Source organism: Chinchilla lanigera, unplaced genomic scaffold (assembly GCF_000276665.1).
Source record: "Chinchilla lanigera isolate Chin_1 unplaced genomic scaffold, ChiLan1.0 scaffold00027, whole genome shotgun sequence".
In the NCBI taxonomy this organism is placed as follows: Eukaryota; Metazoa; Chordata; class Mammalia; order Rodentia; family Chinchillidae; genus Chinchilla; species Chinchilla lanigera.
This window is the reverse complement of record NW_004955428.1, coordinates 13,613,906-13,636,728: the sequence shown is the minus strand read 5'-3', so window position 1 is coordinate 13,636,728 and position 22,823 is coordinate 13,613,906. Positions and strand designations below refer to the sequence as shown.

General features: G+C 35.0%; 1 protein-coding gene and 1 pseudogene across 3 annotated transcripts in view; both read left to right on the top strand.

Moving 5' to 3' along the window:
- Hspa4l (heat shock 70kDa protein 4-like) overlaps positions 1 to 22,823 on the top strand; it is a 54,548-nt gene that overhangs the window by 7,351 nt on the left and 24,374 nt on the right. For all 3 annotated transcript variants that reach the window (XM_005386743.2, XM_005386747.2, XM_013515311.1), the window contains exons 3-9: positions 5,540 to 5,597; positions 7,264 to 7,404; positions 13,418 to 13,540; positions 16,372 to 16,471; positions 16,820 to 16,953; positions 19,456 to 19,700; positions 19,836 to 19,912. In XM_005386743.2, the coding sequence (XP_005386800.1) occupies positions 5,540 to 5,597; positions 7,264 to 7,404; positions 13,418 to 13,540; positions 16,372 to 16,471; positions 16,820 to 16,953; positions 19,456 to 19,700; positions 19,836 to 19,912 (878 nt within the window). The remainder of the gene's footprint in view (positions 1 to 5,539; positions 5,598 to 7,263; positions 7,405 to 13,417; positions 13,541 to 16,371; positions 16,472 to 16,819; positions 16,954 to 19,455; positions 19,701 to 19,835; positions 19,913 to 22,823) is intronic.
- On the top strand, positions 20,583 to 21,700 carry LOC102008442 (annotated as a pseudogene).

The following is a 22,823-nucleotide window of genomic DNA, read 5'->3' as shown; positions in this document are numbered from 1 at the left end:
TCATCACTTGGTGGGAAAGGTGGACAGGATACTATTGACATTTAGTAGTATAGCCTAGGAATGCTCCTAAAATCCTATGGAGCACAGTACAACCCACACTTTCCAAAAAGAATTATCTGACCCAAGAAATCAGCAGTACCAAGCTTGAGAAGTCCTGCTGTATGGATATATGGCCAACAGTTGAAACAAGCTGCTCAGTGGTTGATAATTTGACTCAGAACCAAATTGTTAATATAAAAGACTGACCCCTTGATGTAAACCTATTGATTGCCCTCTCATCATCATTAATCAGTTATAATGTTTCTTGGCATCAATTTAGTCCTAGCAGAAAAGCTAAAAATACTTATACCACTGACAAAGGAAAGTGTCTTTGTTACTTTTCTCTCATTGCTGAGACAATATACCCAACACCCAAATTAAAGAGGGAAATGTTTATTTAGCTCACAGTTTGTAAAGGTTTCAGTCCATACTGAGCTGGCTCTAAGGCAGGGTGACACATAGCAGAGGGCAACAGTTCATGGTGGCAGAAAACAGCAAAAGCAAGAAGAGCAAAAAGGGTAAGAGATGAGAGCAAGCCTTTCTCCCTCCCTTATATTGTATGGAGGCTACCCTCCCTAGGGTGGGTGTAGCACTCACACCCGTAATCCCAGCATTGGACCGTGAATCAATCACAAACTCTAGAAGCCCACTCCATGACTGCATGAGGCTTTGGGGGAATATCCAGGCACAAACTATAGAAGAAAGCAAAAAGAGAAAGCTATTTTAAATCTTAAGTATGTTTTCTCTAGTGATACTTGGCCCTATAAAAATAGTTTGATAAGAGAAGTAATAATAAATTTTTATAGGAAAAAACAAATACAACTTTATTAAGTAACATCTTCTCACTTGATTTTTATGTACCTTCCAGACTAAAAGGAATATAGAACATTTAGAAGTCTAAACAGAATTTCATGGCATTTTCTGAGCTCTGAGATTACCGTAACAGTGGCAACATCAGATTGGATATTTGAGATTTAAACCACACTGTAAAAAAAATAATAATAAATGAATAAACAAACTACATTGTAAATCTCCCTCCCATTTTTAGGTATGAAATGGGATTTCTGAATAGTTGAAATAATCTGTACAAAGCATTTAAATATATTATGGCATCTATAGTTGGATAAGCTATATTCTTTCTATAAAACTTTTGCATCTTTATATGTATTATAATATGTCCATTTCCCTTGTTGTTATAAAGTCATATAGAAGTTTTGAAAGAAAATAGAATTTTCTAAAAATTCCTGGAAGGTATTTTTTATTTAACATGTTCACGATGGGAGCTGTAATGTGTATGTTTTGCTGCCAGGCAGATCTGAATCACCCCCGTGGGTGGCATAGGACAGTCCCAAAAGGTGATACAAGCCACCCCATGGGAAAAGTCATGCATATACCACCAGTGGTTCAGGCTGGTGGGAACATGTTAATGGTTTCGTAATATTCTAGAATCTTTTTGAAAGAAAATGGAAGAAAAGAGTTTGAAGATCTTTAGCTTTGTGGTGTAGGTCATCATATGTATTTGAAACTGAGCATTGACACATCTAGTTACAGTAGATATTTTAAACTTTAATAATAAAGTCATCTTTTTACTTCAGAGAATATCTGATAATGGTAATCCTCACGCTTTCTTTTGTGAAGTGATACTATGTGTGAAATGTATTTCAAAGAAACTAGCACTTAAAAATGACAGTTGAAAAGGAGTCTCACTAGAATTACATTTCTAACAAACTTTTCAGAATCTAAGAAAAAAATTCAAGTTACACTAATACAGTACCAAAATATTATCAGCTTTAGGCTGGAATGCCATTCCATACAGGTTATTGTTTTGGAAATGTAAATTTTTAATTTTTCACAAATATACTGAATCAAAGATTTGCTTATAGATATATCAAGATGTCATCAAGCCAAATGATTCCTGCTTTATCTTGATTTTACTGTTTTTCACTAGATCTCATCAGAGAACAATCACTTGAATTCTCTATTTCTGACCATCACTTTTAACATTTTTAACAGTTCTAAATACATACATCCTCTTGGATGTCTCAAGGTACCCCACACTTAGCATGTTTACAATAGAAATTGTGATTTCTTCCTTCCCCACCCTGTCTCACTGATAAATGTTTTCTGTTTCATGGGACAATACCATCATCTGTCCTTGTATGCACACTGGAAACCTAGGCATTATTTTTTTTTTTTTGGTTTTTCTCCGGTACCGGGAACCGAACTCACGACCTTGAGCTTGCCAGGCAGGCGCTTTTGCCGCTGAGCTAAATCCCCAGCCCCTGAAAACCTAGGCATTCTTGTCACTTGTCTCTTCCTCCTATCTAGTTTGGCACAGTCAATAAAAATATGTGAGCCACATCCTAATTTTTAATGTTCTAATAATTGTATTAAAAAGATAAAGAGAAACAGGTGAGATTAATTTTAATGTATTTTGTTTAACTCGGTATATCTGAAATCCTATTTCAAAATGTAATCAATATTTTCAAAATAATGTGATACATTACTTTTTAAATATTAAATCTCAAAAATCCAGGGTAAGTTTTATACTTCTAATAAATAAAAATATCTAAATTCATACTAGCTACATTTTGTATGCTAAATACCCACGTATGCTTGTGGCTAGTGGGTACTACATTGGACAGTGAAGATCTGCTTTGTTACTAAGTTCTTTTTATCTCTTACATATCAGTTCCTGCTGTCTCTGCTGTCACCATCCTGATCTGGATGACCGATAACCTCTTGCTTTCCTCTCATTTCATACTGCAGTATGAAGTGCCAACAAATCCTCTACCACTTCTCCCCCATCATTTGTTTACTCTGTACTTCAGTCTCAGCATTTCCCTGGGTAATTCTTTTCTGACCCTCCTTTATTAATTAGGTCAGTTCCAGCTGTTACCTATTCTTAACGCACCATGAATTTCCTGCCTTGCAGCACGCAGTTTACTTCTGTTTATATGAGTATACCATTGTAAGATCCAAGAGAGCCAAGACCATATCTTTTTCCTTTCCTTCACCCATTTTATCTCTAGTAGCTAACAGAGTGCAAAACATACAGAAATTATGCAGCAAATATCTATTAAAACTACTAAACTAACCTTTTCCCCATCATTGCTGAGGATTAAATCCAGACCTTTCGCACTGAACTACATCCCCAGCCCTTTTATTTTGAGACAGGGTCTCCAAATTGTCCAAGCTAAGCTTGAGTTTGTGATCCTCCTGCTCTTTACCCCCACCCTTACAGAGTGCCTTCTGTGAAAATCCAGTGGTCCCCAACATAATAGTGTCTCATTCAGCCCTTGACAAGCACTCCTGTGGAATATTACCTTTCCATTGTGTATTATCTGTTAGTATGCATTGTTCTGTCCTACATTTTAATGAATTCCTATTACCAACTAACAAAATTTCAGATTTATAATATGGTATGTGAGACCTTATATAATTTGGCCTCCATACTGTGTTGCCAAACTGCACTCTGAAACTAGCCAAGTTGTGTTCTTCCTAATCCCCAAATAACCATTACTGTGAGGAGCAACAGTACCTTTATTTGCTATCTATTAGACAAAGGTCTGGACCAGTGCTATTGAGTAGAACTTTCTACTCTGTGTATCCGTTCTATGTATGTTCTGTTCTCTGTATAACCACTGGCTACATGTGTCTATTAAGTACGTGGATGTGAATAGTTCTGAAATGAGTTATTTTCATTAATTTAATTAGCTACGTGAATAGTGGCTACCATACTGGATGGTATAGAGCAAGGCAGTGGGCATACATATGTCTCCCTCATGTTCACAGGTGTGGAGAAACAATAAGTTGTATCACATGGTGATACACAGTATAGAGAAAAACTGGATATATTATGAGGTATCAGTGTTGAAAGGAACAAGAATATTGTTTATATAGGATTTTCAGAGAAAATGTCTCTGATATACTGTCACTTGAGCAGAGAGAGCACAAGCCCTATGGATAGATGGATTCAGAATATTCAGAAAGAGGGAACAGCATGTCACAAGGGTCTTGAGACATAAAGGTGTTGGACATCATCTAGAAATGGCAAGCAGGCCAGTTTTCCTGGATTGAATTTACAGGGTAGAGCAGCAGAAGATGGGACCATGAAGAGCTTTATTGACTGTTGTGAAGGCCCAGTTTTTACTTTGTGAGACAGGGCACAATTGAGGGTTTTCTGCTTGGAGGTCTCATGCTCTTAATCTTCAAGAGGATTGCTTGGCCTTTCATGTTGAGAACAGAATTATGTATCTTAGTTTGTTTTGTGTTGCTATGTCAAAATACCTGAGACTGGGTAACATAAAAGAGGCTTATTTAGCTCACAATGCTGGTGGCTAGAGGATGTAAACAATGTGGTACCGGGTTCTGGCAAGGGCATCTGATAGCTGTATAAAACAGCAAAGAAATAGAAAGGGAACCAGTCACATAGAGAAGGGGACAAATACATGGTTTAACCTCACTTTATAACAATCTATTACTCTGGGAACTAATCCAGTCACATGATACCTAACCTACTTTCTTGAAATGGATATTAATCCCTTCTGAGGATGGTGCCACAAAGTCTAATCATCTCCCTCCAGGCCCTACCTCTTAAAGGTTCCACCACCTTGGTTTTATTATATCCAGAATCAAATTTCCTGCACATAAACCTTTGGGGGACAAATTAATATAGCAATACCTTTATATAAGTAATGTCCTTTTCCAGAACATGAATACATATTAAAATGCTTTTTTCCCTTTCTTGTCTTAATTCAGAAGTCATTATTCTACCTTTTGCTGTTATCAAAAGTGATTATTCTACCTTCTGTTGATTTTTTTAAATAAACTAAATTTTTGACAGGGATTGTTGTATCTTGTGTTGTATAAACATCATACCTATAAATGTTTGTTGGTTAAATATTTCCCTGTAATTAAAACTGCAATACAGAAACATTTTCTTGAATTATACAGTGAAATGGTACTTGATGAAAATGTTACTCTTTGCTTGCTTTTATGTTACATTTAAATGCAGTAATTAAAATAACAGATCATATGTTTATCATACATCACGTATTCAAGGCATTTATCTTTATTTACTAATCCTCACGTAATACTATGAGCAGGTATTACCGTATATTCCAGATGGGAAGCTGAAGCAAATAATGGTTATGTAATTTCTATACTCAGCTGTTTAGTGGCAAAGACAGGATTTAAATCCAAGCAGCTTGCCTTACTAAATACGGTAATTTATTTACTAGGCCATAGACCAATAGAATTGGAAAAACATTTTTGGGAATACTTTTTAAAAATTCAAGCACTTATTTTGACCACTACTCCATTATTTAGGAAAGTTTAAAATAATGTAAAATTTTGATCTATACTGCATATTTTTAAAATAGTATATTACTTCAAGCCTTTTTAAATTTACTTTGTATGAGGAGAAGCAAAATAATGGCACATTGATATAAAGATGCCATGGAACTAAGCAATATTTTTTTGTTTTCTCCTTATTTAGGGCCTGTATATCTTTGGGATCAAGAACTCGAGCCATTGGAAATGCAGCTAAAAGTCAGGTAAATTGTTAATGTGAAAGTTTTGGCTTAGAGGCAAAATTAACTGAATTATGGTAATTAATGGTAATTAAATTGCCATCCGTTTTTCCCTGTATTGTCACTTTTTATGAGGGACACTCTCTCTGGATTGGACATTTCAATGACAAGTAACCAGTGGCAACAACTGATAATTTTTTTGGACTTTTGTTTTTTGGGATTTTGTTTGCTGAACTAAAAGCCCTTAATTATTTCTTATATTTTGTATATACCTGGATCTTCTTTTCTTCCTTTTGAAGTATTTTTCTTTAACATGGTTTTTTTCCTTACAACTTTATAAGAATAATTGATTCATTTATCCAGGAATTTTTGCTTATGTTTTTATCAAGGCTGTTTTTTTTTTTGTAATTGTCCTATATATGAAAAGGTATTTATGTTTGTTATACATAAATGTTGAGTTTGTGCTGAAATGGTTCACTTAAGTTTACATCTCATTTTCTGTCAGCTCTTAATACATCGTAGATAATTAGGGTCTCAGAAGAAATCAATCTAGAGCTGGTCATAGTGGTGTGTACCTGAAATCTAAGCACTCAGAAGGCTGAGGCAGGAGAATTGCTGGGAGTTCAAGGCAAGCCCGAGTTACATAGTAAGTTCAAGGATAGCCTGGTCTACACAGCTAGAGCCTATCTCAAAAAATATTTGTTTTTTGTACCAGTAATTGAACTCAAGACCTTGTGCTTACCAGGAGGCGCTTGTGCCACTGAGCTATATTTTCAGCCCTCAAAAATAAAAAATTTTAAAAAGCAAACCATAGGTCATTTTTCCTTAGAACTACATAAACCAACATAGTTATTAAACACATTCTGATAGTGTTCATATCATAATTGAAGGTCAGTATCTGTTTGGCTTTAAAAGTAACCACAAGGGTAGATACTAGATCACAGTATACAGTACTGTGTAGCTTGAACTACATGTTTTTAGTTAAAGAAAAAATTATTTTGTCAAAAATACAAGCCATTTACAAAATAAGCCTCTTTCATTTAGCACTGTGCTACATGGAAGGGGTTTTAATTTACTAACTCAGAAACATATCTTATCACTGGCTAGTACATGATAAATTTTCATAAAGAATTGGATATTGAGAATAAAATATTAGACTATAAAATAAAAGATGAATAAAAACACAGACATGAAAGTAGAAAGACATAAGAAATTCCCAGGCATGGTGGTGCATGCCTATATCCCAGCACTTGGGAGGCTGAGGCAGAAGGAACTTGAGAGTTCAAGACTAGTCTGGACCACTTACCAAGCCCCTATCTCAAAAAAGGGGGATAGATAAGAAATCAAAGAAGATACTAATACATTGGAACCAAAGCGTTGAGGAAAACAAAGAGATATAAATTGTAGACAGGATTTCATTATATTATTTGAAAAACTTTATAAAGTTTTGTGTTCTATTTTGAAGATACTGTAATAATAGCTAGGATAAGAGGAGAATTTGGGAGGTAATACTTAAAGATGTGTACATTTTCATTCTATCACTTTACTATCATTAGGAAATCAGAAAATTGATTATAATTCTGAACTTGGTTCTGTACGGTAAGGGAACCTGATGGTTTTAAGCATCAGAATAGTATTTTATTTTACGTTCATTAAGAAATTGATAAATACAAGTGTTTACTGCCAACAGATAGTCACAAATGTAAGAAATACAATTCATGGCTTCAAAAAGCTTCACGGGAGATCATTTGATGATCCTATTGTGCAGACAGAAAGGATCAGGCTTCCCTATGAACTGCAGAAGATGCCTAATGGAAGTGCAGGAGTTAAGGTAAGTACAAATATTTCTTCAGGGGGCTGGGGATTTAGCTCAGCAGCAAAGCGCCTGCCTGGCAAGCGCAAGGTCGTGAGTTTGGTTCCCGGTACCGGAGAAAAACCAAAAAAAACAAACAAACAAACAAACAAAAATATTTCTTCAGAATAAAGAAACCAACTGTGATAATGTTGTTGTGACTTCCACCCCACCGCCCCCGGATGTAGTACATACACACCCAAAACATTATGCAGTTTTTGTAATAATTTCAAAGAATGCCAAAAAAATTCTAAAATAAGTAATAACTTTTCAAGTCAAATAATAATTTTATTGACGAGGAAGAAATTACTAGTATTTGTAAAACTTACTAAATGAACCGCTTATGCAGAAGATTGTAGTTTTTAAATTTTGTATGAGATTCTTATATGTTACCTGGAAAAATTCAGTCAACAAAAATTCGAAAAGAAAAATTTCTGCTTTGTTCCATTGTCATGGACATTCCAAAAATGGATCATGGCATGTAAATGAGTTAGGGGATAAAGGCAAAGGCATATGCAGTTTAGAAGACTGGACCCAAAAAATATGTTGGTTGCTTTGAGTTTCTCTAATTTAGAAGACTGTTAATTTTTATACATGGTAGAGCAAACTTTTCTTCTATGAGAGAGATTCTGAATTTTTAATTCTACATCTCAAGACAGAAGTTGGTTAATAAAAATGTGAATTTTTTTTTCAAAAAGTAGTGGGATACCTCAAAATAGTTACTGAATGAGCCAATAGTTCTATTCTTCAGTCAGTATCCAAGAAACTTGAAACGTATGTGCACACACGAGCTGTATATGAATATTCATAACATCATTTTTGGGGAGGCAAAGGTTTGAGACAGGGTCTCGCCATATAGTTCAGCCTGGCCTTGAACTCACTTTGTAACCCAGACTAGCCTCAAACTCGAAGTGAACTTCCTGTCTCAGCCTCCCGAGTGCTAGGATTAGAGCCATGTACCACCATGCCCAGCATAATAGCATTATTTATAATATCCAAAAAGTAGAAAATTTCAAGTATCCATTAGCTAATGAATGGATAAACAACATATGACACATTTATACAGTGGAACTTTGGCTATAAAAAGATTGAGATACTGATATGTCCTACAATGTGCATGAGCTTTAAAACACTTTAAGTGAAAGAAAGCTGATACAGAAGTACACACATAGCAGGTACAAGATGAAGCTTGTCCAGTCTCACTACTTCTGTTCAGTATGTACTACCTAAAACTTCAACCAGAGCAATTAGGAAAGAGAAAGAAAGAAAAGAGATAACATAGGAAAGGAAGAGGTCAAGCTATCCTTAGTCACAGGTGACATGATCATTTACATAGAAGACCCAAAAAATTCTATCAAAAAACACCTAAAACTAATAAATTCAGCGAAGTAGCAGGATACAAAAGAAACATCCAAAAATCAGTAGCCTTCATGTACCTTAAAAATGAACACACCAAAAAAGAAATCAGAAGAACAATCCCGTTCACAGTAGCTTCAAAATAAGCTACTTAGGAAATAGCCTAACCAAGCAAGTGAGCAGTTCTTTAATGAGAAAAGAGGACATCAGAAAATAGAAAGACATTCCCTCTTCCTGGATAGGCAGAACAAACCTATTGTTTAAAAAACCATATTCCAAAAATTGATAACATAGATTTAATGCAGTCCTAATCAAAATACCAACAGCATTCTTCACAGAACTAGAAAAAATTATACAGATCCAGAAAAATAATTATACAGATGCAAAAGTAATCCTGGATTTCAAGTTATATTACAAAACTACAGTGATTAAAAAATATGGTAATACAGGCACAAAAAAACAGAATGCACATCAGTGGAACAGGATAAAAGGTACAGAACAAATTGGGGTGCATTTAGCTAACCCTTCCTTTGACAAAGAGGCCCAAAACATAGCCTGGAGAAACGATAGCTTCTTTATCAAATGGTGCTGGGAAAACTGGTTATCTACATGCAGAAGACTGGATCTAGAACTGTAGCTCTCACCTTATGTTAAAATTAAAATGGATCAAAGACCTAGCTATAAAAACAGAAAAACAAAATCTGCTAAAAATGGATAGAGACAAGGACTTTCTGAACAGAAGCTCAGTTGCACAAGAAATAACACCAAGAATCAACAAATAGGATATCAAATCAAAAGGCTTCTGCATAGCAAAAGAAACAACAGTGCAGAGACAACCTATAGATTGGGAAAAAATTTTTGATAGCTACTCTTTAAATTATTTGTACCTAGAGTATATAAGGTACTCAAAAAGATTAGACCCCCAAAATAAAATAACCAATCAAAAATTCACAGTTGAAATGAATAGATACTTCTCAAGAAAAGAAATGAATAGATACTTCTCTTTGGATATCTTCCTAAAAGAGTTAAAGACATCATATTACAATGATACATGCATATTTATGTTTATTGCTGCACTACTCAGAACAGCTAAATCTTGGAAACAGCCTATATGCCTATCAACAAATGAATGGATAAAGAAAATGTATATATACACAGTGGAGTACTAGTCAGCCATAAAGAAGGATAAGTTTGAATCATTTGTAGAGAAACGGATGTACCTAGAGATCATGCTAAGTGAAATAAGGTAGACACAGAAAGTTAAATATCACTTGGTTTTTCTTAAGTGAGAAATCCAAAGTATAAATAAGTTAAAGCGTTTAAAAAAAAAATGATAAGAAATGGAGAAATAGACCTTGAACCAATGGGAGCGGTATCTAGGGTTGGAGGGTGTATCAGTCATTGCTCACAAGGTGGGCTTATGATGACTGCCACAGAGTCAGGTGTGGAAGAATGCAGAAGGGCAGTCTGCACACTGGAGATCCAAAGGATCCAGTCAAAGTTGAAAGCCTGGAGTTCACCGTAGTGTCCTGTGCAAGACCATATCAAGAGGTTAAAAGTCCTGCAATAGAGGGCTGAAGGGTCTATGAAGCCAGAAGAGGACATCCAAGGTGAAAGTGAAGACTGGAGGTCCTCCCAGGAAACGAGCAGCCTTCCATTTCCCTTTTATTCCATTCAGGCTACAAACCTGTTTGTTGGTACTGCTTACACCGAGGATGGGTCTTCCGTCTTCAGGAGACCCTTTCAGCCTCACCCAGAATTATGCTAATCCAATTTAGTTGGGAGTTTCTTATTCAAATTGACACAGTTAACTATCTCAGAGGGGATTGCTTCTCGGCCTTTTGTTTAAGGATCAAGTGTATCTGAGAGGGAGAGGACAGGAAGAGGGGGGAACGGTAAGCAAAAAGGTTTAACATGCCACATGTATATGTGCAAACTTCCCACTATAAATATTTATTACATACTGCAAATGTATTAATACAATTTTTTAAAGTCCATATAATCTGTATATTTGGAATGTTCAAAATATAGCAAATTATAGAGGCAGAAAGCAAATTAGTGGATGCTGTGTGTTAAGAGGAATGAGAGATGGGTAGTGACAGCTAATGAGTACTGTGTTTTTGAGGGGGTGATGAAAATGTTCTGCAGTTAGATTGTGTCAATTAGTGTGCAATCTTGTGAACATACTAAAACCAGCTGAATTGTACACTTCCCAGAAAAATTTATGCTATGTGAATTGTATCTCATTGAAGCTATTTTGAAGAATTACTTTTCAACTTGATACATGTGTGCTATGGACACTAAGAGATATCAAAAACAAAACAAATGATGGAGCTGTATTTTAGATAGAAATTTGCACACATATGAAGAGTTACAACCTAGGAACTTGGATGGGATATGATAGCAAAACTGAGACAAAATAAATTCAGATACCCTTTAGATCTGGTAAGCCCTCGTTAGTGACCACCTGCGCAGTTTTATTCCAGGTTAAAATTTAAACTAATTATATTCTTTTGGTTTAATTCTTTAAAATGAAGAAACATAGCTCATGCTTTGTGAATGGACTGGAGAAAACACAATGAATATTTTTTAAAACTACCAAAACCCAATTTTTCAAGTGATATGTTTTGTACCTTCATAATGAGTGTCTATAAGGTAGTTCAGAAGGCTTTGAAAATCAATCCTGTGTGCAACTACCGTCATCTTAAGACTGACCATTAGTGCTCAACTCCTCATGAATTCTCATTTTATTTTTACACATTTGTTTGAATGTTTTGATGTTTATTTCATCTAACTTTTAAAGGAAATAGTATTGTATCCATCTAGTTACTAAAACGATGGTATTTGATTCCTTTTTTCCCTTATTTTCATTGTGCTTTACTTAACCCTATTTCCTTGGTTTAAAGGCAGTAATTTGACATGGCACTTGTTTTAAACTTACTCATAAATGAATTTGGAAACAAGTGGTTATCAATTTTAGATCTTATTCAAGGTAAATCTTACATTACCATACATATCCATAAAGATACTGTGCTGCTTGAGAGAGTCCTCCAGAACTCTTGCATAAAGCCTAGTATTATAGAGTAAAATTACTCCACTCTGGGAATCCAGAGTTAAAAGACATTCCTTTTCCTTGGTAAATTAAAAACATGTGAATTTTATCATATCACAGTGATGTATGTGCACCTATATTCATAGCAGCACAATTTGTAATTGCTAAGATGTGGAAGCAACCCAAATGTCCATCCACTGAGGACTGGATAAGAAAATTGTGGTACTTTTATATAATGGAATATTACTCAGCTGTAAAGAAAGATAAACTCGAGGCTTTTATAGGTAAATGGTCACAACTAGAGACCATACTCATAAGTGAAATAAATCAGACCTGCATGTGCAAGCACTGCATTGTTTCTCTAGTGTAAAACCTGAAAGAGTTAATTTAATCTAGGAGATACAATAGACATTGTGAATTGATAGGAAAACACTCAAAGGTAAAGGGCAACTGGGATATGGGAAAAGAGAAGGGAAAGAAGGAGAAAGTTTGTTTGTATGTATATGCAGGATAGTCAACACGGCTATTCTACTGTCTTGTATTTCTTTGCTGAAAGAAACTGTCAATGAGTCCTTGGTTGATCAGCTTTGTATGTCTATATCTGTTTTCATGAGAAACCACTTTGAAGATATCAATATGTAATACAACAAGCATTGTTAATTCCCTACCACTTTGTAATTCCATACTGTCTGTACTGTTCCTTTGATATTTTGTAAAATGTTGTCTGTCTGTTAATATTTTCCTCCTTTTAGTTTAAAATAAAAAAAGTAAAAAAAATAATAATAATAAAAAAACATGAGTTTTAAGGTAGCTTTGTGTTGCTCTTAAATTTTTTATTGTCATAAAGGTTTAATTAGTCGATTAAAGTATAGGTCCCTCAGTGTTCACTGGTGATGAAGCACTTTGTAGAGTTTGATTTTATGTACCTGTCTGTAGCCTAATCTTAAATCTATGTATAAAATTTAGCAGTGTCTTTAATACTTTATAATGTTAATAAGAAAAAATGTAATTATTATTTAAATGAAACTAACCTATCAAGGGGCTAGTTAGCCAGAAAAAAGTAACACTTTTTCTAGAGTAACTTTTAAATTTCATATTTGATTTTATACTTAATAATTGTCACTAGAAATTTTGGAGTTACACATGTTAAATTTAAGAAAAATTTTTCCTAATATTTTCATTTCCTTTTCCCAATTGGTGACTAATGCTTTTATTTTAAAAACTCATTGAATCATAAGTTGCAAAAGAAGAATTTGATGTTTTTCTCCTTCATTGTTTATTGTATCACACTTGGAAAATAAATGGGAAAAATTGCTTTTGTGGAAAGTGCAGGATACAAGAGTTTAGAGATACTGAAAGTAATTTAGTTGTTGCAATACTGTGTAAGATAGTGGACCCTCAGAAATGAGAGATATTATAACTTCTCATTTAGGTCATGGTCCTAGAAAATTTTTCTGGAATAAAACTTTGAGCCCAAGATTTTATCTTTTTCATTGTTGTATAATCTGCTATGGATAGAGCACAAGGTCACTAAATATTTGTTGGTTGGATAGAATAAACGACAGTCTCCACTTTTGATTTTAGGTGCGGTACCTGGAAGAAGAGAGACCTTTTGCAATTGAGCAAGTTACTGGAATGCTGTTGGCCAAGCTTAAAGAGATTGCAGAAAATGCTTTAAAGAAACCAGTAGCTGACTGTGTAATTTCAGTAAGTTTTACTTCAGTAAATATTTTCCAATGTATTCATGTTACGTAGAAATATGTTTCTTCCCTTGATACTTTCAGTCCTTATCCAAATTACCTAAATTAATTTAGAACTTTATTGTTTTAAAAAAATTACCACCAGACGTGGTGGCACACACTTGTAATCCTAACACTCGGGAGGCTGAGGCAGGAGGATTGCTGTGAGTTTGAGGCCAGCCTGGGCTACAAAGTGAGTTCAGCCTGAAGTGCAGAGTGAAACCCTGTCTCAAAAAGACAAATAATAATTAATTAATGAATTAATTAATTTTTAAAAATTGCCTTCTCTGGTAAAATTTAGGATTGAAATTCTCATGAAGTCAGTTGTGATAATCAATGAATCTCATTATGTGAATTTTTAGTGGCTATTGTACCTGTCACTTATATTAAGAATCTTCCTAAGTAGCACTTAACTTCTCCTGTGGTATAGTATAAAGTTCTCATTTGGGAGTCTGAGGTTTTTATATATTCTGTGTCAGAAAAAAAATCTTTCTTTGAGGATCCTTAATAAAATATTTAATTATTTACCTTACTTGTCTCTTGAAATTCCACATAATATTGTTAACTAGTATTTAATTTACATAATGTTGTCTAAATATGGAGGTATGCCTATATAACAGTTTCATGTCATCAGGAAAAGAATCAGATTATGAACTCTTCAGTGAATTTAGTAATTCATTGGCATTTGGAATTTTTAATAGGAGAAAAACATTAAAGCTTAATATTTTTCTCCATTTAGTAATTAAATAGTTTACTATTGACTAGGCACTATTTTTTGGTATTTTGTGTGTTTTAACTCTTTTAATCCTCAGAATCATCTGATGGGGATATTGTATTATTAACTTCAGCTTTTTCAAATTAAAAATTTGAATGATATAATTTTCAGGTTAAAAATTTGATTCCTAAGCTCATGTGAATAACTCTTTCATTGCACTGTCACCTGAGTGTGTATGTCCAGTGATAAAAATTCACCTTCATTTCAGATTTCTCCCAATTCCATCTTACTTTCTTTTATTTTGTGTCAAAAATTAGTGTCAGAACACTGTAATAATAGCTTTAAATTGTAACTAACTTTGTGGTTGATGTAGTTGACCCACTGTGAGCTCTACAAGGACAAATATTTTTTCAGTTTTGTGCCCTTCTAGAGCCTTAGTAAATAGAAAATTACTTAGTTCATAAGTTTAATGAATTTTAGATGAACAATACATCATAATTTAAGATTTTTGTCAGGAAGAGAATGCAAAATCAGGATAAGCAAGTTTCTCAAACAACATTCAGGTTCTTTTCCTAGTGTTAATATGTATTGAATGAAATTTCTAAATTCAAACAACAAAATATTAGAGGAGACTACTTACAGTTGGGGAGGCCATAATTATTTTCTGCACATGACTACATAATTAGCTTTGTAGAAATTTATAGGCTAAAAGATTGCTCACTTTGACAGAAATAAGTATAGATGAATATTAACTTTAAGTCTGAGCGTACAGTTAATTTTTTTAATGATTGTAAAAGAAATAACATGCTCCTAACTTCCCTGTAACACATATTTTCCCTTTTTGGAAATATAGCTATTTTAAACAGTTGGGATTTTATTCTTCTGGTTGTATATACATGGTGAAACTATGCTAGACATGACTTTATTAATATGGTATACTATTCCATGATAATATAGATCTACCCAATTCTTTCTAACAGTTATGTAGGATACTGTTATGATTTGTGTCTGCAGGTCCCCTCAAATCCTCATGCATCATGGGGTGCGCTTCTAGAATTTGTGATTGATCCATGTTCCAATGCTGGGATTATGGGTGTGAGTGCTGCACTGCCCTAGGCCAGATAGTTTGTATATGTAAGGGAGAGAAAGAGGTTGTTGGCCACCATTCCTCCCATTTGCTCTTGTTGCTTTGCTATGTTCCACTGCCATAAACTATTGCCCTCTGCCATGTGCCACTCTGCCTTAGAGCCAGCTGAATATGGACTGAAACCTCCACAAACAGTGAGCAAAGTAAACCTTTTCTTCCTTAATTTTGGGTGTCAGGTATTTTGTCCCAGCAGCTAGAGAAAAGTAACCAAGACAGATACCATTATATGGATATATACTACGTTTAATCATATTTTAGTAGCCTTAGGTTTTCTACTTTTTCATTATTAAAAATTAACTTTTTCTGATAGTCCAATGTATTAGTTCATTTTTCAATATTGTATCAAAATATATGAGGTAAAATAACTTTATAAAGAAAATAGGATTATTTAGCTCACAAGTTTGGAGGCCAAAAGTCCACGATGGATTTGCCCCATTAATTTGGCCTGTAGTAAGGCCATAATAATAGTATTATTACAGGAATGTGTGTGGAAAGAAGGATCACATTACCAGACAGGAAGTCTAAGAGATTAGGGTCCAACAATCTCTACCCACACAGTAGCCCCCTGTTGAGCTGAAGACCTTCCACTAGCCCCATCTCTAAAGAGGCACAGTGAATACCAAGCTTCTAGTAATGAATCTTTGAGGGAACAAACACTATCCAAACCATAGCAACCAGAGTAACATGAGAAGTGTTTAGATTAACCAAACACTGGCATTCTGCCATTTAATTACTTACTTTTACTGATGCTCATAATTGTAGGCCAAATTTTTATGGTATAGAAATGGTCAAAAGCATTTTTTGTTATTTAATTAAAACTTTGCCTTAAACTTATGTAACTTTTAGTGCAATTATTTTACATTTTCCTTTGATGAAATATTTAAGTAAAATCTAATACCTCAAACTAATATATTTAATTATTGTTTTTGAATATCAGGTTCCTAGCTTTTTCACAGATGCTGAGAGAAGGTCTGTGCTGGCTGCAGCTCAGGTTGCAGGCTTAAATTGTTTAAGACTAATGAATGAAACTACAGCAGGTAAGCACTCTACAGTTTTGAGACTCACTATCAGAAAGGTTTTTTTCTATTTAGTAATATAATTATTTCTAACTCTTGCTATGTATTTGTTCTTGTAAGCTTGTTGCTTTGGAGTAGAACATTTTGGCAAAAGTTAAATATGTTCTGCTGGCTGTAAGAGTAGTTACTGTTTCAGGCTTATAGATGAGTAGGACATTAAAAAACTAATTTTATGAAAAGTGCATTTACTTTTAAAGTAGTAATTATATTACTGTACTATATATTAAAGCACAGTATCAAAGTAACTTATCTCTTGTTTTCCAAGTAATTGTGATATTAGTATTAACCTGATTCTTTGTTCTTACACAGTTGCACTAGCATATGGAATTTATAAACAGGATCTTCCCTCGTTAGATGAGAAACCAAGAAATGTAGTATTTATTGATATGGGACATTCTGCCTATCAGGTCTCAGTTTGTGCTTTTAACAAAGGAAAACTTAAAGTAAGTGAATGATTTGCTATATTTAACTTTAATTATGAAGAGCACAGACTATATAGAGAACCTTAGTACATGGGCTTTACCCTTGGCTCTACTCTTTAAAAACTGTCCTTGAGCAAGTTTTTAACCTCCCTAAATCTTAGTTTTCCTGTCTGGGGATAATATCAGTAACTATCTCCTAGAATTTTTGAGGACAAAATGAGTTAATATATTTAAAATGGTTGAGATATCTGAGATATAATATCTGCTATAATATTTTTAAGCTATTTTTATTGTTTTTCTAGAGGAGTTAGAACAGTTATCCGATAGCATAAATAATCTTATAGGACATGTTTTCTAAAATGATTCATATATTTCGAAGTCTTTCTAGGAGTTCCAATTATAAACTTCTGTAATATAGCATTTACTTCTATGTGTTTATCTTCTTATGGTCTATATTTAGTTGTGGTGTATTTTTTTTCTTTGTACAGGGAATTGAACTGTAATCTCACACTTGCCAGGCAGGTGCTGCACTATCCCCAGCCCTTATATTTAGTTTTATATTGGGGCTGGGGATTCAGCTCAGTGGCAAAGCGCCTGCCTGGAAAGCGCAAGGTCGTGAGTTCGGTTCCTGGTACCGGAAAAAAAACAAACAAACAAAAAAAAGTTTAGTTTTATATTAACTTTTATATTGACCGTCCAGAGGCAGGGATAGAGCTCAGTGGCACAAGCACCTGCCTGGCAAGTGCAAGGTCCTGAGTTCGATTCCTTGTACCAAAAAATATATATATTGACTGTCCACACTTATGCTCTCTCCACTATGCATTATGAGTAGAGTTAACTGAGAAGATAATGTGCATTTATCCAACTCTGCAAGAGCCTTTATTCCTACAGTTTTATATAATAGCATCCGGGGCTGGGGATTTAGCTCAGCGGCAAAAGCGCCTGCCTGGCAAGCGGAAGGTCGTGAGTTCAGTTCCCGGTACCGGAGAAAAACCAAAAAAAACAAAAAACAAAATATATAATAGCATCCTTGTAATCAGCGCATTAAAAGAAAATGACGCATGCTGAATACAGGGGAACTTTTTTTTAGTATAAATGGGTTTACTTCTTTTCCTTTAGCCTTAAATTTTACCATAATTTTGTTTGCATTTTTCCTTTATTTTTTAATAGATAACAGTGTAGTAATGTGTAAATTTTAGATCATAGAGGCTTTTGAAAGTCTGATGAACACTATGACCTTTTCTCCCAGAAGAATGCACTCTTGCACTAGTCATATACATACCAAGATAATTTTAGCATTTGTCTTTGTATAATAGTGGGCTTCACAAACAATCAATTCATTGATCCTCCATGCTAGTCTGTTGGGAAGACATCATACTCAGATTGTGCTCACATCCTATTGTGATGTTTCTCATTCCCTGCATTCCCAAAGACACACACCATCTTGTGGAGAAAGAGCTGATAAACCACACCAGCTGTGGGATTCATTTTTTAGTACTGACTATAAGTAATTATTCTACCCTAGCGAGACTAGATATCTTGGTCCACAGTGTTGAAGTTCTGGGACTTCATAACCTTTTTATGCAACTACTAACTGGGATCCTATTATTCAACTAGCTTTTTTTTTTTTTTTTTTTGCTGCTAGTAATCGAACTCAGGGCCTCACACTGCCAGGCAGGCGCTGTGCTGCTGAGCTACATCCCCAACCCCTATTTTTTGTTTTTTGAGACAGGGTCTCACTATACAGTTCAGGCTGGCCTTAAACTTGTATGTAGTCCACGCTGGTTTCAAACTTGCAGTGATCCTCCTGCCTCAGTTTCCAGTGTCACCGTGCCCAGCTCATCATTGAGTTTATTTAATTCTCTCTCTGTACTGTAATAGTTTCTGTTTTCTTTTTTGCTGTCACATGTAGTTTTTCCCCCTTTGAGATAGAATCTCACTATATTGCCCAACTTGGGTTCAAACTTGATTCTCCCACCTCAGCTTCCTGAGTACCTGGGGTTATGGGCATGCACCAACATGCCTGGCTTCATGTATTCTTTTAAGTTTTTGTAAAAATAAACTAGAGTTTTATTTGTTTGTTGTTTTAAGTAATAGCAGGCCTAAGTACTGACCTCCATACTGAATACTTACAGTATTTTTCTCTTTAGATTTGTTTTTTAAAAAATGTTTTTTTCATATCCTTAGACATGTTTCTTTACTCTCTTAAACCTAGTTTTACAGTGGTATTATAGAACCAAAGAATATAAGATAATGAAGTTGTTGTAATTTAATTATTTCAGAATTAGAATTATTACTTAAATTATGATATATGGATCTGTAATATAGAGCATAGAATTCAGAGTGAGGAGATACGTTAGCTAAATATAGGTGATGATGTAATCTGATTCCATATTTGGCACCCCTGTGATTCAAAGAAGTTCCCTCGATTTTTTTTTATTATCATGTTAAAAGTTTTGTTTTTCTTTTTTTTTTTTTTTCCTATATTTCTGAAAATTCAGTTTTGCTTTTTCAATTAAACAGGTCTTGGCTACTGCCTTTGACCCATATTTGGGTGGCAGGAACTTTGATGAGGCTTTAGTAGACTACTTCTGTGATGAGTTCAAGACCAAATACAAGATAAATGTGAAAGAGAACTCGCGGGCCTTGCTGCGTTTATATCAGGAGTGTGAAAAACTAAAGAAGCTGATGAGTGCAAATGCGTCAGATCTTCCACTGAACATTGAGTGTTTCATGAACGACCTTGATGTTTCCAGTAAAATGAACAGGTATATTTTCTTTTGAAAAGTATTTGTGTATTTTGTAATGTTTAGATCACATCTGATTCTTTTTTATGCTGGTATTTTAGAAACTATGTGCAATGTTTTATCCCAAAACAATGTTTTTATTTCGTTTTCTGACAGGGCTCAATATGAACAGTTATGTGCTTCCCTCTTGGCCAGAGTTGAACCACCTTTAAAAGCAGTAATGGAACAGGCTAGTAAGTAGAGATTTCTATCAAAATTCAACTATGTGATAAAAGCAATAAAAACTTTATTTTCTTTGGAAGATATTTCTCATTTTTATAGAAAGCTATTATATTCTTTATTTATAAGATAGGCCACTTGGAAATCTGGCTTTCTGAGAATTCTTTCTTAGGTATTTTATTTTTTACATCATAAAGCTTATGATACTTCCATTTGGAGGTATTTATATGTAATGTTAGAAGATGATAAAATGAAATTAAGGTAGAAATGGGGATGTAATTGCTTTTTAAAAGACTTCTGGTAGAAGGAGCACAGTGAGCCCAGAAGTGCTTCACATGGAGGCCTGGACCACTGTTTTTGAATGGAATCAGGCTGATTCATTGCCGGTTTGTGGGGTTGTAGTTGACCCAGTTCTGAGCTGCTGTCGTCGCAGCTACCAAGTCACTACTGAGGCAAGACAGGTCCAGACCACTCCTTCCCACCCACCTTCAGAAGACAAAAAAAATTTGGAAAAATTCCACCTGCCACAATTAGCAAGAGGCCAGGCATGGTGGCACACACCTGTAATCCCAGCTCTCGGGAGGCTGAGGCAGGAGTATCATTGCGAGTTCAAGGCCAGCCTGGGCTACAAAGTAAGCTCAAGGCCAGCTTGAACTGTCTGAAAAAGACCAGCAAGACCCTGTCTCAAAAAGACCAAAAAAAAAAAAAAAAAGATAGAAAAGAATTAGCAAGAGTTAAGAAATTTGTTAAACCTCACACGTTGAAGTTTAACACTTTAAGAGTTACAGCTACTGAACAGAAACATGGACAGACTTCTTAGACTTGGAGGAGGTATGCCTGAACTAGGCCAGGGGCCCCCTACAGATGCTTCTGCAGTGGACAGGGCAGAACAAGTCTACATATCTTTGCTGGCACTGTTAAAAATGTTAAAGCATGGCCAGGCTAGAGTCTCAGTGGAAGTTATAGGTCTGATGCTTGAAGAATTCGTTGATGATTACACCATGAGACTGATTGATGTGTTTGCTATGCCACAGTCAGGAACAGGTGTCAGTGTAGAAGCAGTTAATTCAGTGTTCCAAGCCAAAATGCTACATATGTTGAAGCAAACAGGAAGGCCTGAGATGGTTGTTGGTTGGTATCAGTCACCCAGGCTTTGGTTGTTGGCTTTCTGGTGTGGATATCAACACTTAGCAGAGCTTTAAAGCCTTGTCAGAGAGAGCTATGGCAATGATTGTGGATCCCATTCAGAGTGTAAAAGGAGCGATTGTTATTGATGCCTTCAGATTGATCAGTGCTAATGTGATGGTCTTAGGATATGAACCAAGACAATAATTTCAAATCTAGGTCACTTAAATAAGCCATGTATCCAGGTATTAATTCATGGACTAAACAGAAATTATTACTGTATCACCATTAATTATCGGAAAAATGAGCTGGAAGAGAAGAGGTTCCTAAATTTGCATAAGAAGAGTTGGATGGAAGGTTTGACACTTCAGGACTACAGTGAACATTGTAAACACAATGAATCAGTGGTGAAAGAGATGTTGGAGTTAGCTAAGAATTATAATAAGGCTGCAGAAGAAGATAAGATGACATCTGAACAGCTGGCAATAAAAAATTTTGGCAAGTGGGATCCCAAACCTCATTTGGAAGAACGTGTGGATGTACTTATGACTTCAAATATTATCCAGTGTTTAGCAGCTGTGTTAGATACTGTCATATTTAAATTAAAAAAATGCAAAAAGCTTTCAGTGAAACTTTTAGTACATAGTCCTTTCTTGTTTCTAGTGCTCCAAATCTAGGTCCTTCGGAAGGTGTGTTTGGTTAATGTAAGACATCGGGCATCATTTGCAGCACCATATCACCTTCAGTCTCAGTTGTGCAATTACTTTGTTTCATTAGTCAGGGTCTTTGCAGATTCCAAAGTTGTACAAGAACACATCAAAATGGACAAATTTTGTTAAGATCTCATTTAATATTTGAAGAAATCAGTAGCACAAATATATTTTGATTGTTGCTTACAAAATAAAATACCTTTACAATCAAAAAACAAAAAGACTTCTGGTAACCAAAGATAAGGTGGCACATGCCTATAATGCCAGTTACTCAGGATGGTAACCTGGGCAACTCATCAAGACCTTGTCTCAAGTAAGAAACAAAAAGGAAATGTAAACTACAACCACTGTGCAAACCAGAATGGAGATTCCTCTAAAAACTAAAAGCAAAACTTCTGTTAGGCACATATATATATACCTCTGCTGGGTCTCTTCCTCAAGATTAAAGAGTTAAAGATACCAAATTACAGTGACACTTGCATACCCATGTTTATAGCAGCACAGTTCATAATAGCTAAGTTTTGGAAATACCCTATATGTCCACCAACAGATGACTGGATAAACAAAATGCAGTATCTATGTACAGTGAGTACTTCTCAGTCATAAAGAAAGATAAATTTTAGTCATTTTTAGGAAGATGGATGATCTTGAGACTATAATGCTAAATAAAATCAACCAACCACAGAAGGTTAAATATTACATGGTTTCTCTTATGTGAAAATGCGAAGATAAAATAAAAAGCAAAATAAGAGAGATGACAGGAAACAGATAGGTAAACTTTAGAGAGTTGGGAATGGACCTGGGATGGAGGGATAAGATGGAGAGAGGAAGAGAAAATAAAAGAATGATTAAGGTATGATATATGTGTATACCAATTCCCCAAAATAATTGTAATTATTATATATCACAGATATATACCAATAAAAATGAACATTTAATAAAGGGGTGGTGCCAGGCGTGGTGGCACACGCCTGTAATCCCAGCACTTGAGAGGCTGGGGCAGGAGGGTCATTGTGAGTTCGAGACCAGCCTGGGCTACAAAGTGAGCTCAAACCCAGCCTGAACTGCACAGTGAGACCCTGCCTCAAAA